At 34.2% G+C, this 16,779-nt stretch overlaps 2 protein-coding genes and 1 pseudogene across 2 annotated transcripts in view; all 3 read left to right on the top strand.

The window, feature by feature from the left end:
- LOC124534067 (protein kinase C, brain isozyme) overlaps positions 1-16,779 on the top strand; it is a 269,401-nt gene that overhangs the window by 119,757 nt on the left and 132,865 nt on the right. The gene's annotated exons all lie outside the window — the stretch shown is intronic.
- Positions 5,356-6,021, top strand: LOC124534076 (bombyxin A-3 homolog). The gene has a single exon (XM_047109740.1). It carries the CDS (start codon positions 5,493-5,495, stop codon positions 5,793-5,795), a length of 303 nt encoding a protein of 100 aa, XP_046965696.1. The 5' UTR covers positions 5,356-5,492; the 3' UTR covers positions 5,796-6,021.
- LOC124534069 lies at positions 15,311-15,621 on the top strand (annotated as a pseudogene).

The following is a 16,779-nucleotide window of genomic DNA, read 5'->3' as shown; positions in this document are numbered from 1 at the left end:
TGATGTCAACGTCATCATTACTATGTATTTTATAAACTTTTGATAATAGTTTAAAAAAATTCATGAACCTAAACGCACTAAATTTATATAATTTCGTATTTTTTTTAATAATATTTAATTCATTTTTTAATATTCGTATAGTATTGTATAAAAGAAATTCGCTTTTTAAGAAATCCTTTTTTAAAAAAGAAGAAATTGCGACACAAAAGCTATTAAAATTAAAAATAGTTACGGTATAAATGATGAATGAAAAATGCTTTTTAAAGTAATACTCCTCCGCAAATATTTAAACGAATGTTTATAATGCTTAAATAATAACTTTTGAATGTAAATGTTCGTATTATCTGCGTTCACGCACCGTTCACCCGCATAAGTTTAAACTTTGTAGAGTTGGTGTTGGGACTTGCGTGTTGGATTCTACTTTGGTTCGTACTTGTTTCGTGTAGTCTGTATTCATATTATATATGTGAAAGTAACACTTGACTGATTGTTCGTTGCTCTTTAACGGAAAAAAACCATTGAACAGAGTTTAATTATTAATTAAATTTTGTTCAAGCAAGGTTGGACAAGTCCAGTGGTTAGAGCACGTACATCTTAACCGATGATAGCGGGTCCAAACCAAGGCAAGGACCAGTATTTGTAATTCATCTCGACGATGAAGGAAAACATCGTGAGAAAACCTGCATGTGTCTAATTCCAACGAAAATTTCTGCATGTGAATCCACCCGCATTTGAGTAGCATGGTTGAATTTGTTCCCAACCTATCCCTCAGAGGGTGAAACTTAAGCCCAGCCCATGGTAAATTTATTAAAATTTCAACTAAGCAATCTAAGGCGTTATAGGATTTTATTAAAGAAACAACACTTTTAAACTCAAATACTGGCACTTTTTCGATCCTAATTTTTCTAAAGGACAGACGAATTGCAAACAAAAGATAGTGCTACTTATTGACAACTACGACTATTATAATATTACTATGATCAGCTTTTGTTTGAATCTATTGATAAATTGGATATTGTGTCAAATACAGGGTAAGGACATGTTGAATTAGGTTATTAGCGCATCAAACATCGATATTCAGTAACCCATTTCATTTATTTTACTGTGCGTTTATATTTACACCATTAAACAAGTCACTTTCCGATGATTAATGAGATTAACTGCCGCAGTAAGACCTAAGTTCATTGACGGTGCATCCCTTGTCACAGTACTCAGCGACCACCTGCCTCTTGCTCCTGCCCATGCTGTGTGCTCTGTGCGCTTCTATCCACGGCCAGCTGAGCTCTATATTCATGGTGTATAATGTGGTGGATTCCTCTTGACCTAGTTATTGCTGCAGAGGAGAGCCAGAGTACACCTCACCAAACTCTTGGAACACGACGATGGTCAAGAGACCCAAGAAGGCGAGCAAACTCAATGCAATCTGTATTTTCATCTTTAGGATTGTCAAAGATTTGGCCGATGATTTGAATTAGTATATCTTTTATACGGGAGGTTCATTAATACGTGCGATCGGTTAGCTAGGCTAATATGATTTGAGCTGAATATAATGACGTCAGACAGGTTCTGAATGAACAAAAGGACAATGTCAGGTGAAACATGCGTGGGTGTCGTCTGTGTTAGATGGAGAATAACTTAAAATTCATATTAATATGGAGTACTAGTTTTTGTCCGTTGCTTTGAATGCGTTTAAAGAAGAGTGATCGTGAGTTTTAGGGACACAAAACTAACTTATTACCAAACTCATTAGAGTTTCATTAAAACTTAGTATGAAGTAAGAACAGAACACTGTAACGAAAGTGTAACTGTATGTCCATTAGAATACATTTTAAATGCTTGTTATCCGGGATTGCACAAAGTCCAAGTAAGCAATTTAGAAATATTGAAAACTAGTTATGGCTTGCGACTTCCCTCGCTTCTTGATAGTTAGCTAAGTGTTAGGCAAATCAGTATATATATCCAAGCTTGCTTTGTACCAAATTTAATCAAATTCGGTACAATAGATTAGCCATGAAAGAGACAGCGACAAACAGAGTTACTTTCGCATTTAGTATAAATAAGTTTTCCTGATTTCGAACACGCCAACTAGACCGTTTTCATCTTGCTACCCAATTATACGTGATATCTTTGACAGCGCTCCATAATAAAAGATTCTGATCGTAGCGCTGAATGACAGAAATATCAAAAAAAAAATCTTATTCCATTGAAATGTTATTCAGGCTGAATATTTTTAAAGGACGCAATTTTATTTATTAAACATGTAGTTTCAATTAAAGCTGAACCTCAAGTTCAGTGTGGGTTTTTGGAATGCCATCTTAGAAAAATTGGTGAAAACACCTTCTTGGAATATATTGGAAACCATCAATGTTAGAAAAAATTGCAGAAAAGTAAAAATTTTAATTAAGAAACTTATTTTATAAATATTAGGTTGATTATTTATTTGTCTACATATTAGGTTTACCTTTTTATGAATTATTTCAATAGTAATCAATTTTAATTTTTATTATAATATTCAAAGAGCATCAATATTAAGAGATCATTCATGCTGTGTTTATAGTTTTGGCAACATTGGTTTCACGATTTCATCTGGATTGACAATTTCTTCTCACAGTACATTGAACTTTATCTACAAAATAGCTAATAGCCATTCTGAAACTATATACAAATTTAGCATGTCCATATCCATCCAGGAAAGTTGTAATTTTACGTAGTTTATCGTTAAACCTTACCTCTTTATAAGATTTGTATTTACAGTAACTTTTAGGCTCTTTCATAACAAAAAAGGTTCGCCGTGTCATGAGTATAACATCTATTAATATAATTCTTTGCATGTTGATTCGGTGCTAGAACCGAGTTGATTCTATTGGATTTAAATTTAGTGTTAAAAAGCTTTCTTCGTCCATAATACTCTATCATTGATTGCAAATAAATATCAAAATTGACTTGGGAATTATCCTTATGAAACAGCAAGATATTTGAAATGACACTTTCTTTTTAGAGATTACTGGGAGTCGACGATCGAGTATCAAGGTTTATCAATAGTCGAAATCTAAATTGTAATCATATCGCTTTTCGTTTGTGAATTTGTACCTTGTGGGAAATATTTACCTTTTATATTATATAATTTAAAATATTTCAGTGGCTTTTTTTATCATTCAATTATGAAACTGGAAAAACCGCTTTGATCTGTGTAATGGATTTGACAAATTAAAATAAAAAGGTACTTTTATGTATTCCTTTATATAGTAGTGGAAAAGAACATAGCAGTACTAAATATTATATTTTTGATCCGAATTATTTAAATTAAATCTAATATGTTAATTTATATTTTCATTTTTAAATTAGACAAACATATTATTTTCAACTGCTGTTACGCTGTTTTAGCCTTAATCCTGAACTTTATCTAGATTGTCACGATTACACTCAGACAATATTATATTTTATAAATATTCGAATTTAAATTGAAAAAAAAAACTCATCTAAATTTCAACGTATTTTATTTTCTTACATATTAAAATCATTAACAAAGAAATAACTTATAATTTCGTTATGAGGACAGATAGCTTATTTTGTTTTTTAATGGAACAGACGTTTAATTTCCACAATAAGATAAGAGTTCGTCGACGGTGCAAGGCTTGTCACAGCACTCCGCGACCACCTGCCTCTTACTCCTGCCCATGCTGCGCGCTCTGTGCGCTTCTATCCACGGCCAACTTGAGTCCATGCTATGCGCTGATGTATACTGTGAAGGAGTCCTCTTGATCAGGTTGTTATCGCAGAGGAGAGCGAGGACTGTTGCCAGCCGTCTGCCACAGTACACCTCCCCATAGCCTTGGGAAGTGACCACGCCTGCCAAAACTGTGAGAACGAAGGTGACGAATACAGTCTGCGTCCTCATCTTGTGTGTTGTTTGAAGGTGCGTGGAGATGTGTGCTGAAAGCGATAATTAGAGCATCTTATATAGCTCGTGTGTTCATGAATATTATAATTTATTTAAATACTTAACACACTTAGTTGACTGTCCTATGACGTCACGAAATTAGCGAATCTTTTTCTTTATTTTATGATGTAGGTTGGCGGACGAGCAAATGGGTCACGGCATAGTAATAGGTCACCACAATGTCGTAGTAAGAAATATTAATCATTCCTTACATCACCAATAAGCCACCAACCTTGGGAACTAAAATATTATGTGTCTTGTGCATATAGTTAGTTATACTGGCTTATTCACACTTCAAACCGGAACACAACATTAGTGAGTACTGCTGTTTGGTGGAATATCTGATGAGTGGCTACCCAACACTGACATGCTTGCACAAAGCCTTACCACCAAGTATAATAAGAAATTCATTAATATGTTACTGGTTTGAAAATACTACCAAAAAAATAATGTTTATGATATTTATGGATAAATATATTTATTTTTTTTATAAATTAGTAACCGACAACAATTTCCGTTAAATTGGATTATTTGATGTATTCGAAACTCCAGCTACCAAGATAAACACCACTAACCAAGAACAATAAACCGAAGTTATTCCGGAAGATTTCTAACCAAAAGTAGTAAAACTACATGTTGTAGGGATGGTAAAGTTTGCCGACAGCAAACAGTGCGTGAAACTCTTGTAACTAATTTATGTACAAAATATAAAAAATACAGACTATATATAAATTTATTGCAAACAAATTCTGAATTATTGTTCCTAAAATCTTTCTTTTTTAAGCACCAGTTCATGCCACAGTCAAGTTGACTAATGGTACTCCAAAGATTAATTATCTTTTAAATATGTGTTATAAAACGGTCTCATATAAAAAACAGCATACAATTTGGTGACCTCTACTGACAAAATGTGAGGATTTTCTGTCACAACTAATTCAATTTTTTGCACTCTTATATGAAGTAACCGATCATGTCTTGACACATACTCCGTCTTCGAAAGTAATTCTAGGAAATATGCGTAACTTTAGAAATGCTTAATTGTCTGTCATTTAGTGAAGATTTTCTGATAGCCTAAGAATAGTACCTCAAGGTCTTTAAGAAAGACTTTGTATGTGCGAACTTTCTTCGATAATAACTGACTGTAAAGTCATGCCGTGTAAACTATGTGAAATCTGTTATATCTTCAAAGCCATTTTATTCTAATTAACATTGCTTGTAAACGTCCCACTAACTTTCCGGCTAAGTTTCCCTATAATGGAAATTTTCTTCACGATGTTTTCACTAGCCACCGAGCACGAGATAAATTATAATTACAAAAAAGGCCCATGAAAAGTGGTCTTGTGCGTCCGGGCTGGGACCCGCCAACCTCGCTTCCAATTCACGTTTTTTTAATAAACAGATAACCTCTATGATGATACAATAAATTCTGTTTAAAACTGAATTAATTCAACTAATCCCACACTTGAATATTAACAAGAATCGCCACCTATAAAAGCGAGAGTAATTATAACATACAACTCACTTTCTCGTGAGACTTCAAATAGCATACAATATGGGATCGCATACTGTCATCGTTCTCGTAGCCGTCTCATGTTTCGTAGCAGCGGTCACCTCCCAAGACTACGGAGAGGTGTATTGCGGGCGACGCCTCGCAACGGCCCTAGCTCTCCTCTGCAATAATAACTTGATCAAGAAGGCTGAACCTCATCACGGTAGCACACATGTAGACTTCAGCTGGCCGTGGATAGAGGCGCGCAGGGCACACAGCTTGGGCCGCCGCAAGCGTCAGGTGGCGACGGAGTGCTGTGACAAGCCTTGCACCAGAGACGAACTGTTATCGTACTGTGGTAACTGAACATACCGACAATAAGTGATGATTCGTAATTAAATGTCTGTTTATAAATCGATTTTTTACTTGTATTCATAATACGAGGAAAACGTTAAAATTTTAATTTTAAAATCACCTAAATTCTAAATTTGTAATTCAACATAATCCATTAAATTCATATTCTAAAGCGATATTCGATTCGTCTGTAATAACCCTTATTGGAATTCCTACCATTAAATTATCGTAATATGAATAAAATTTTCCCGATATCAATATTTTTAATCGAAATGAAAACAATCCGCTCGCCTTGCCCCAAAGGTGATTAAATATTTACAATCCCAAAACATACACCTGGTTTCGAAAGGTTATATTCACGGATTCGCAATGCTGTTTTTGGAATTAAATGTACTATAAAATTCAATTTTAATAATTTTATTGATACCAAACATTTCATTTCCATTTTAAAGAAATCTTATAAAAAAAACCATGTGCAATATCAGAATACGTGTATCCTTTATTATTTTGTATCAACATGCTTTTGGGAAGGACGCAATTATTTTAAGATATGTAAAGTTAAATTAATATATTCCTATTAGATGTGAAAATGATTTATTAAAATAATGGATAAATAATCGTCAAATAACTCAAAAGCAGAATGTCCGAATTAAGCAAACTTCACGCTAAATAGTTAACCCAACTAGTACCCAGTATATTATGTTAAGTTGTTACAAACACATTTGTCGATCCAAAAGTGCTTTATTAGATGATTTAATTGTAAAGCTATTATATATATAAGTTTAGAATGTAAATACTGATGACAAACAAACAAGTAAAAGTAAAGTAAAGTAATAGCCTGTAAATTTTCCACTGCTGGGATTATGCCTCCTCTTCCATTGAGTAGAAGGTTTGGATCATATTCCACCACGCTGTTCCAATGCGCGTTGGTGGAATGCACATGTGGCAGAATTTCGATGAAATTAGACACACGCAGGTTTCCTAACGATGTTTTTCTTCACCGCCGAGCTCGAGATGAATTATAATCACAAATTAAGCACATATATATAGTGGTGCATGCCTGGATTTGAACCCGCAATCATCGGTTAAGATCATCGGCACGTGTTCTTACCACTGGGCCATCTCAGCTCAACTGGGCCATCTCAGTCAAGTATTACTTTACTATTATTACTTATTTCTACTATCGTTGTTAGTATTCCCATTGATCATGGACAACAACTTTTTTGACAATTTCAATTTGGTATCATTTATTAATTAATTTAAATTGATAATTTGCTGTTTAGCCTTCTGGCTAGGTAACTTCAGGTAGTCCATTTGCCCGTGCATCTATCAATACTATAAAATACAATTTATTTCTTGACTTAACTACTACATGAATGTGAATGATAAAAGAAAGTAACTACTGAGTTGTTTGTTGGTTCATCACAAAATAATCTTCATTACGTACAGTTTTCTTTTAAATTATTGTACGTCATAAAGTGACGAATCAAAAGTGCTTGTGAAAGCTTATATGAATAAGGTGTTTTGTGTTTTTTGTTTTATACCTGCATTAATGACGACTTACACCCTTTCTCGTTTAAGGTGGACTAATTTTCAGAACGTCTTCGTAACAGCTGTTCTAGTGAAACTTATGTAGAGACCGAACGAGGAAGTTTCTTCGTCTTTAATGATCTCATTTATAAGAACACGAGCGATGTAATGATCTCATGTCTAAATTCATATAAAAGAAGTTATGGCGTATTACTTATTACCGTCAATCATTAGAAATTTACAAACGAATGTGCCTCAAATTTCCAGCATGGTTCTATAACATGTAATACTGTAGGGTAAATCTATTCGATGAAGTTTAAAGAGTAGTGTGTTTTTTTTTTCAGAATAACTCTCTAAGTTATTTATTACCTTTGTTAATAGAAATGTACACGTGTCCTGTATGACAGCTTTTTATAAAGATATATTTACTGGCTTATCATATATTATAATCTAATATTCTAATCTAATTTGTAAAAATACATTATAGGCATATTATTTAAGTACAAGATTATATAGATGATAAAAAAGCATGGAGCTTCCAGGCAGGATATATGTATTACATAATATATATATAATTGTATTCTAAGCAGGTTTTTTATTTTTAAATGTTAAAAAAGAGTAACTGCTGTGCTTCTTGCCGGTTCTTCTAGGTAAAATCTGCATTCAGAACCGATGGTAGCTTCACTTAATATAGTTTGTTAAATGACGATTAAAAGATCTTAAAGAGCCTAATTCATAATATTCGATTTAAAAGAAAACTTTGAGTTTAATTACACAAATATCTGATAAAGACTAATATGAATGTAAATATGTGAATCTTTGAAATTAATTACATAAATAAGTATGATTTTTTTTTCTTATTTGATTTTTAGGGTGCGCAATGTGATACTTACTCTTCTTTCATTATAATAATTTTAGTTATGGCAATCACAGAATCGAAAATAAAATGATTTTTACAGTTATATATAATATTGGAAAAAAATGTACGACTTTGATTAAGAATTGTTTCTTACCTTTAATTATTATTCATTTACTTTAGACATTTTTTCCTAAGGCTTACAATTACTAACAAAGAAATAATTGAATTTATTAATAAGGTCAACGATTTAGTCGTAAATTGATAACAAAGACAGCAATATTTAATTTCCACAATAAGATAAGAGTTCGTCGACGGTGCAAGGCTTGTCACAGCACTCCGCGACCACCTGCCTCTTACTCCTGCCCATGCTGTGCGCTCTGTGCGCTTCTATCCACGGCCAACTCGAGTCCATGCTATGTGCTGATGTATACTGTGAAGGAGTCCTCTTGATCAGGTTGTTATCGCAGAGGAGAGCGAGAACTGTTGCCAACCGTCTGCCACAGTACACCTCCCCAAAGCCTTGGGAAATCACCATGCCTGACAAAACTGTGAGAGCGAAGATGACGAATACAGTCTGAGTCCTCATCTTGTGTGTTGTTTGAAGATGTGTGGAGATGTGTGTTGAAAGAGATAATTACAGCACCTTATATAGCTCGTGTGTTCATGAATATTATAATTTATTTAAATACTTAACACACTTAGTTGACTTTCCTATGACGTCACGAAATTAGCGAATCTTTTTCTTTCTTTTATGATGTAGGTTGGCGTACGAGCAAATGGGTCACGGCATAGTAATATCACAATGTCGCAGCAAGAAATATTAACCATTCCTTACCTCACCAATGCGCCACCAACCTTGAGAACTAAAATAGTATGTGTCTTGTGCATATAGTTATACTGGCTTATTCACCCTTCAGACCGGAACACAACAATACTGAGTACTGCTGTTTGGCGGAATATCTGACGAGTGGCTAACCAACACAGACGGGCTTGCACAAAGCCTTACCACCAAGTATAATAAGAAATTCATTAATATGTTACTGGTTTGATTAATATGTTAATGGTCTGTCATTTAGTGAAGGTTTTCTGATAGCCTAAGAATAGTACCTCAAGGTCTTCACGGAAGACTTTGTATGTGTGAACTTTCTTCGATAATAATATATGAAATAATAATTAAAGTCATGCCGTGTAAACTATGTGAAATCTGTTATATCTTCAAAGTCATTTTATTATAATTAACATTGCTTGTAAACGCCCCACTAACTTTCCGCCTAAGTTTTCCTATAATGGAAATTTTCTTCACGATGTTTTCACTAGCCACCGAGCTCGAGATAAATTATAATTACAAAAAAGGCCCATGAAAAGTGGTCTTGTGCGTCCGGGCTGGGACCCGCCAACTTCGCTTCAAATTTACGTTTTTATAATCAATAGATAACCTCTATCGATGATACAATAAATTCTGTTTAAAACAGTATTAATTCAACTAATCCCACACTTGAATATTAACAAGTATCGCCACCTATAAAAGCGAGAGTAATTATAACATACAACTCACTTTCTCGTGAGACTTCAAATAGCAAACAATATGGGATCGCATACTGTCATCGTTCTCGTAGCCGTCTTATGTTTCGTAGCAGCCGTCACTTCCCAAGACTACGGAGAGGTGTATTGCGGGCGACGCCTCGCAACGGCCCTAGCTCTCCTCTGCAATAATAACTTGATCAAGAAGGCTGAACCTCATCACGGTAACACGCATGTAGACTTCAGCTGGCCGTGGATAGAGGCGCGCAGGGCACACAGCTTGGGTCGCCGTAAGCGTCAGGTGGCGACGGAGTGCTGTGACAAGCCTTGCACCAGAGACGAACTGTTATCGTACTGTGGTAACTGAACATACCGACAATAAGTGATGATTCGTAATTAAATATCTATTTATAATACGATTTTTTACTTGTATTCATAATTTCGAGGAAAGTTTTAATTTTAAAGTCACCTAAATTCTAAATTTGTAATTCAATATAATCCATTAAATTCATATTCTAAAGCGATATTCGATTCTTTTGTAATAACACTTATTGGGATTCCTATCATTAAAATATCGTAATATATATAAAATTTTCCCAATATCAATATTTTTAATCGAAATGAAAACAATCCGCTCGCCTTGCCCCAAAGGTGATTAAATATTTACATTCCCAAAACATACACCTGGTTTCGAAAGGTTATATTCACGGATTATAGTATATATATACTACTACTACTATACTACTATATACTAAAGAATTCAATTTAAATAATTTTATTGGTACCAAACATTTCATCTTTATTATAATAAAAAAAAACCTAGGGCAATATCAGAATACGTATATCCTTTATTATTTCGCAATTATTTTAAGATATGTAAAGATAGATATGTAAATGATTTATTTAAATAATGGACAAATAACCGTCAAATAACTCAAAAGCAATATGTCCGAATTAAGCTAACTTCACGGTAATTAGTAAACCCAACCTTCGTTTTATTTTAAGAATTACGTTACGAGGTATTGAAGTATTAGGCATTAAAAATATTATTTTCTATTTAAGTAAGTTCTTACAAACACATCTGTCGATCCAAAAGTTTTTTATAAGATGAATTAAATGTGAAGCTATCACCGTTAAAGCTTATAATGTAAATACTGATGACCACCGTGGTCGAGTAGTGTGTACACCGGTCTTAATGGATACGCCATTCCGAGTTCATTAGTTTTCTATGTTGTCTTGGGTCTGGGTGTTTGTGGTCCGTCGTTCCTTCTGATTATCAATAACACAAGTGCTTTAAATACTTAAATTCGGATCAGAGTATGTGATGTTTTCCAATAATTATTAATTTTGTTATTTGATTCAATACTGATAAACAAGTAAAAGTATTTAAAGTAAAGTAAACTAACAGCCTGTACATTTTCCACTGCTGGGATTATGCCTCCTCTTCCATTAAGGAGAGGGTTTGGAACATATTCCATCACGCTGTTCCAATGCGGGTTGGTCGAATGCACATGTGGCAGAATTTCGATGAAATTAGACACATGCAGGTTTCCTCACGATGTTTTCCTTCACCGCCGAGCACGAGATGAATTATAATCACAAATTAAGCACATATATGTATAGTGGTGCTTGCCTGGATCTGAACCCGCAATCATCGGTTAACATCGTTGGCAGGCGATCTAACCACTGGGTCATCTCAGTCAAGTATTTACTCTACTATTATTACTTACTTCTACTATTGTTGTTAGTATTCCCATTGATCACGGACAACAACTTTTTTGCCAATTTCAATTTGGTATCATTTATTAATTAATTAAAATTGATTTTTTGCTGTTTAGCCTTCTGACTAGGTAACTTCAACATCATCTATTATAAAGTATTAAAATTTAGTAATGTTGAATTCCAGTTTAAAAGGTGGTCGAGCCAGTATAAATACAGGCACAATGGACATACATCTTAATTCCTAAGTTTGGTGGCGCATTAATGATATAAGGAGTGGTTAACATTTGTTACTGCGCCAATGTCTATGGGCGGTGGTGAGCCATTTTGCTCGTCATATATAAAAAAGAAAAAGAAAAGGATTCGCAACTTTCGTGACGTCACAGACAGTCAATTAAGTGTGTGAAGTACAGGCATAATATGAGACATAATAACTCAAGGTAAGGGGCGTATTATAAGAAAGAGACGATTAAATTGTCATAAGGCAACAATTTTTATTGGCAGTGGTGACCACTTAACATGAGGTAGTCCATTTACCCGTGCATCTATCAATACTATAAAAAATACATTTTATTTCTTGACTTAACTACTACATGAATGTGAATGATAAAAGAAAGTACCTACTGAGTTGTTTGTAAGTTCATCACAAAATAATCTTCATTACGTACAGTTTGCTTTTAAATTATTGTACCTCATAAAGTGACGAATAGAAAGTGCTCACTAAAGCTAATTTGAATAAGGTGTGTTTTTATTAGTTTTATATCTGAATCAATGACGACTTACACCCTTTCTCGTTTAAGGTGGACAAATTTTTAGAACGTCTTCGAAACAGCTGATCTACTGAAACTTATGTAGAGACCGAACGAGGAAGTTTCTTCGTCTTTAATGATCTCATTTATGAGAACACGAGCGATGTATTGATCTCATATCTAAATTCATATTAAAGAAGCTATGGCGTATTGCTTATTACCGTCAATCATTAGATATTTACAAACGATTGTGCCTCAAATTTCCAGCATGGTTGTATAATATATAATACTCTAGGGCAAATCTATTCGAAGCAGTTTAAAGAGCAGTGTTTTTGTTTTCAGAATAACTCTCTATGTTATTACCTTTGTTAATAGAAATGTACAAATGTCGTGTATCATTGTATTTTTTTTTACATTTAATTATACAATTTATTTAAACATAATTTATTTGTAAACAACATTAAATGCTTAAATATATATATACAAATATGAACTAAAACTAGTTATTGTATAAATCTTGACCGCGTGGAATGGTGGCAAGAATGCTAGCAGCATTTCCCCGTTGAATCGCAATTCCGATCCTCTGGGCAAAAAACGAACCAGCCCTCCTGTCACCAGTGGAGGCAATGAGGCGAGGTGTTATACTTTTGATGAAGCTTTTTGCACCACTACTCCAAGGGCCAAGCGTTTCGACAGCAAATGGAACAAAAAAAAGTAATTAGATATAATACACGAATATTTAGTTATTTTTTTGGCTTCAGCTTTTTCCGCAGCGGCACCGGCTCTTAACATTGTTTCTTGGATATGAGATGGGGCCAACGTGTCATCACATGTAGCGTCCCACACAAGGGCCCGACCTCGTTCCCAGGGAACCAATGTTAATCCATCAGGTCTCTTACCATCATCACGACTAATTCCACGAGGCTCAGTAAGAGCAGGAACGTCGATGGTGGCAAGAGTTCATTATGTCATTAAGAGAACCGTGGCGGAAAAGCCTACCTGAACTCCTTGGGCAAGAGAGACCATGTAAACCGAAAGAGTCTACCTCCTTTCCACACGGGCATCTGTGTTCAGAACACAGAGGTGTTCCCAGTCGGAGACCAATCGATATGCGAAAACATTAATTATCTAAAAGTGTCCCAAGATTTTTAGAGGGTAATGAATTCAACCAGTGACTAGACTCTTTAGATGATAACGCTAGAAGCCTGGCACGGTCTTGAGCACTTGTTAAATTTTGTGTCAAACTGTGTAGTGTAGCGTGAACCAATGAAGAATCCCAAAGTTTTTGATTTGTAACTTCCTTAGGGATATCGTCATTAGGGCACTTTACCTTCCAGGTCTCTATCGCCTCAGTAACATTCATGATTTTTACAGATTTTGATTTCATTGTATTTTATAAATGTATATTTACTGGCTTATCATATATTATTACAATCTAATCTCTAATCTTATTTGTAAAAATAAATTATAGGTATATTATTTAAATACAAGATTATATAGATGATAAAAAGGCATGAAGCTTCCAGGTAGGATATATTACATACATATATAATTGTGTTCTAACCAGGTTTTTGTTTTTATTTTTAAAAGTTGAAAAAGAGTAACTGCTGATTTTTTTGCCAATTCTTCTCGGTAAAATCACTTAATATAGTTTGTTAAATGACGATAAAAAGTGCTTGTAAGAGCCTAACTCAAAATGTTCATTTTAAAAGAATGTTTTTAATTTGATTAGGCAAAATCTGATAAAGACTAGTATGACTGTAAATATTTGAATCTATGAAATTAATTATATAAATAAAGATGTAATTGTTTTTATTATTTGATTTTCAAGGTGCGTGTGATACTTACTATTCTTTCATTTTAATAATTTTAGTTATGGCGATTACAAAATCGAAAATAAAATGCTATTTACAGTTATATATAATATTGGAAAAAATATATACGACCTTGATTAAGAAACAAACCTTTAATTATTATTCAATAACTTTAAACATTTTCTCCTACGGCTTACAATTACTAACAAAGAAATAATTGAATTTATTTATAAGATCAACTATTTAGTTTTAAATTGATATCAAAGACATTACAATATTTAATTTCCACAATAAGATAAGAGTTCGTCGACGGTGCAAGGCTTGTCACAGCACTCCGCGACCACCTGCCTCTTACTCCTGCCCATGCTGCGCGCTCTGTGCGCTTCTATCCACGGCCAACTCGAGTCCATGCTATGTGCTGATGTATACTGTGAAGGAGTCCTCTTGATCAGGTTGTTATCGCAGAGGAGAGCGAGAACTGTTGCCAACCGTCTGCCACAGTACACCTCCCCAAAGCCTTGGGAAGTGACCACGCCTGCCATAACTGTGAGAGCGAAGATAACGAATACAGTTTGTGTCCTCATCTTGTGTGTTGTTTGAAGGTGCGTGGAGATGTGTGCTGAAAGTGATAATTACAGCACCTTATATAGCTCGTGTGTTCATGAATATTATAATTTACTTCAATACTTAACATATTTAATTGACTGCCCAATGACGTCACGAAAGTTATGCCTTATAACATTCATTATTAGTATTTAATATTATAATATTTTAAAAAAAAAACTACAGTTTAAGTGAAAATATACTTTTGAGTTATATTTTGGTTAGATAATTTTATGTTAGAAATGAGCTAGAGCATTTTTGTTCTAATTAAACTTTATATTTTATGAAAACAGTTCGTTGGTTAAAGAGCGTCCATACAATTCTAAAATAACATAATATAAAGGCAACAGCTCATATATTCTGTCGTTCCTTATAAATGTTTTGTCATTTACGTGACAGATGTCTCGTCTTTGTCCCGGAATGACAATCTTCCAAACGTTTTTTGCTCTGTAAAAATAACGTTCTATGTAATTTACATGTCTAAAGAACCCATCTTGGAAGTTTGTGATAAGCCTTGTAACAATTTTACGAAATGATCTTATAACTCATAAAGTTTTCAAAGCCAGTAATTTCCAAAATTTTAATTTAATGTACTCTACCTTTCTTGTTTACCATTAGGTATTATTGACACTTATCCCACACTTGAATATTAATAGGTGTCGCCAGCTATAAAAGTGAGAGTAGTTATTACATACAACTCACTTTCTCGTGAGACTTCAAATAGCAAACAATATGGGATCGCATACTGTCATCGTTCTCGTAGCCGTCTCATGTTTCGTAGCAGCGGTCACCAACCGGTTTCCCAAGACTACGGAGAGGTGTATTGCGGGCGACGCCTCGCAACGGCCCTAGCTCTCCTCTGCAATAATAACTTGATCAAGAAGGCTGAACCTCATCACGTTAACACACATGTAGACTTCAGCTGGCCGTGGATAGAGGCGCGCAGGGCACACAGTTTGGGCCGCCGCAAGCGTCAGGTGGCGTCGGAGTGCTGTGACAAGCCTTGCACCAGAGACGAACTGTTATCGTACTGTGGTAACTGAACATACCGGTTGGGTCAGTCGTCAAGTTAAAATTCACGCTATTGTTTTCTTTCTGAAGATTATTGTAATATTAGCAAGTAATATTTCGAATGTAATATACTCTTTTGTATATGTGTATTGTTTCTCTTATATTTTGTAAATAAGTTGGTCCTTGATATATAAAGACTGTTAAACCATAAATACTTGTATATTACACATATTTTCAATTAAAATGTTCGAAAGTTTCTAACGCAAAGTTTTTTTAACACAGAATTTTCTAAATTACTTAAATATGTAGGCTACGGCAAGATTTTAAAACATTGGCAAATAATATTAATTTTTTTTTTTCAAATTCAAATACTTTAGTTGCAAGATCATGGTTACAGTGATGATAAAATTATTTTATAAGTGCATTCATAATCTGCCTTTTCATGGCATGCAAATGTCAATTTAAATTACATTTTGACAATAATCTTAAAATAATTATAGCGCACAATCCTATCACATATTATAAATTATTAAATTATATTATTTTAATTACGTTCTATTAATTTTACATTGTCAATATTTTAATTAAATTTTAAAATGTCACACCTTATACTGGTTCAACGTGACATTTCAAAGTAGAACAAACAACGACGCAAGACATATCATAGTGCACTAATGGGAGCATTTAGGAAAGGTGCACTCTTGTCTCTCTAATCTGATGTGAAGTCAAATCTCACACGACCATCTTAGTTCCCAAGGTTGGTGGCGCATTGACGATGTAAGGAATAGTTGATATTATACTACGACACTACAATTACAATTGATGGATTCCAGTGTGACAGATTTTCATTCATACAACAAAAACAACAACAAGAGCCTGTAAATATCCCACTGCTGGGCTAAGGCCTCCTCTCCCTTTGAGGAGAAGGTTTGGATCATATTCCACCACGCTGTTCCAATGTAGGTTGGTGGAAAACACAGATGACAGATTTTCTATGAAATTTGACACATGCCGGTTTCCTCACGATGATTTCCTTCATCGCTGGGAATGAAATTAATTATAAAAACAAAAAAAATCACATGAATATTATGTGGTGCTGCCTGGGTTTAAACCCGCAATCATCGGTTAAGATGCACGCGTTCTAACCACTGGGCCATCTCGCCCAGAGCTCTCATTCATTCATAATACTT

Source organism: Vanessa cardui, chromosome 12 (assembly GCF_905220365.1).
Source record: "Vanessa cardui chromosome 12, ilVanCard2.1, whole genome shotgun sequence".
NCBI lineage: Eukaryota > Metazoa > Arthropoda > Insecta > Lepidoptera > Nymphalidae > Vanessa > Vanessa cardui.
Note: the sequence above shows the minus strand (reverse complement) of the source record. Positions and strands in the feature narration are given on the sequence as shown.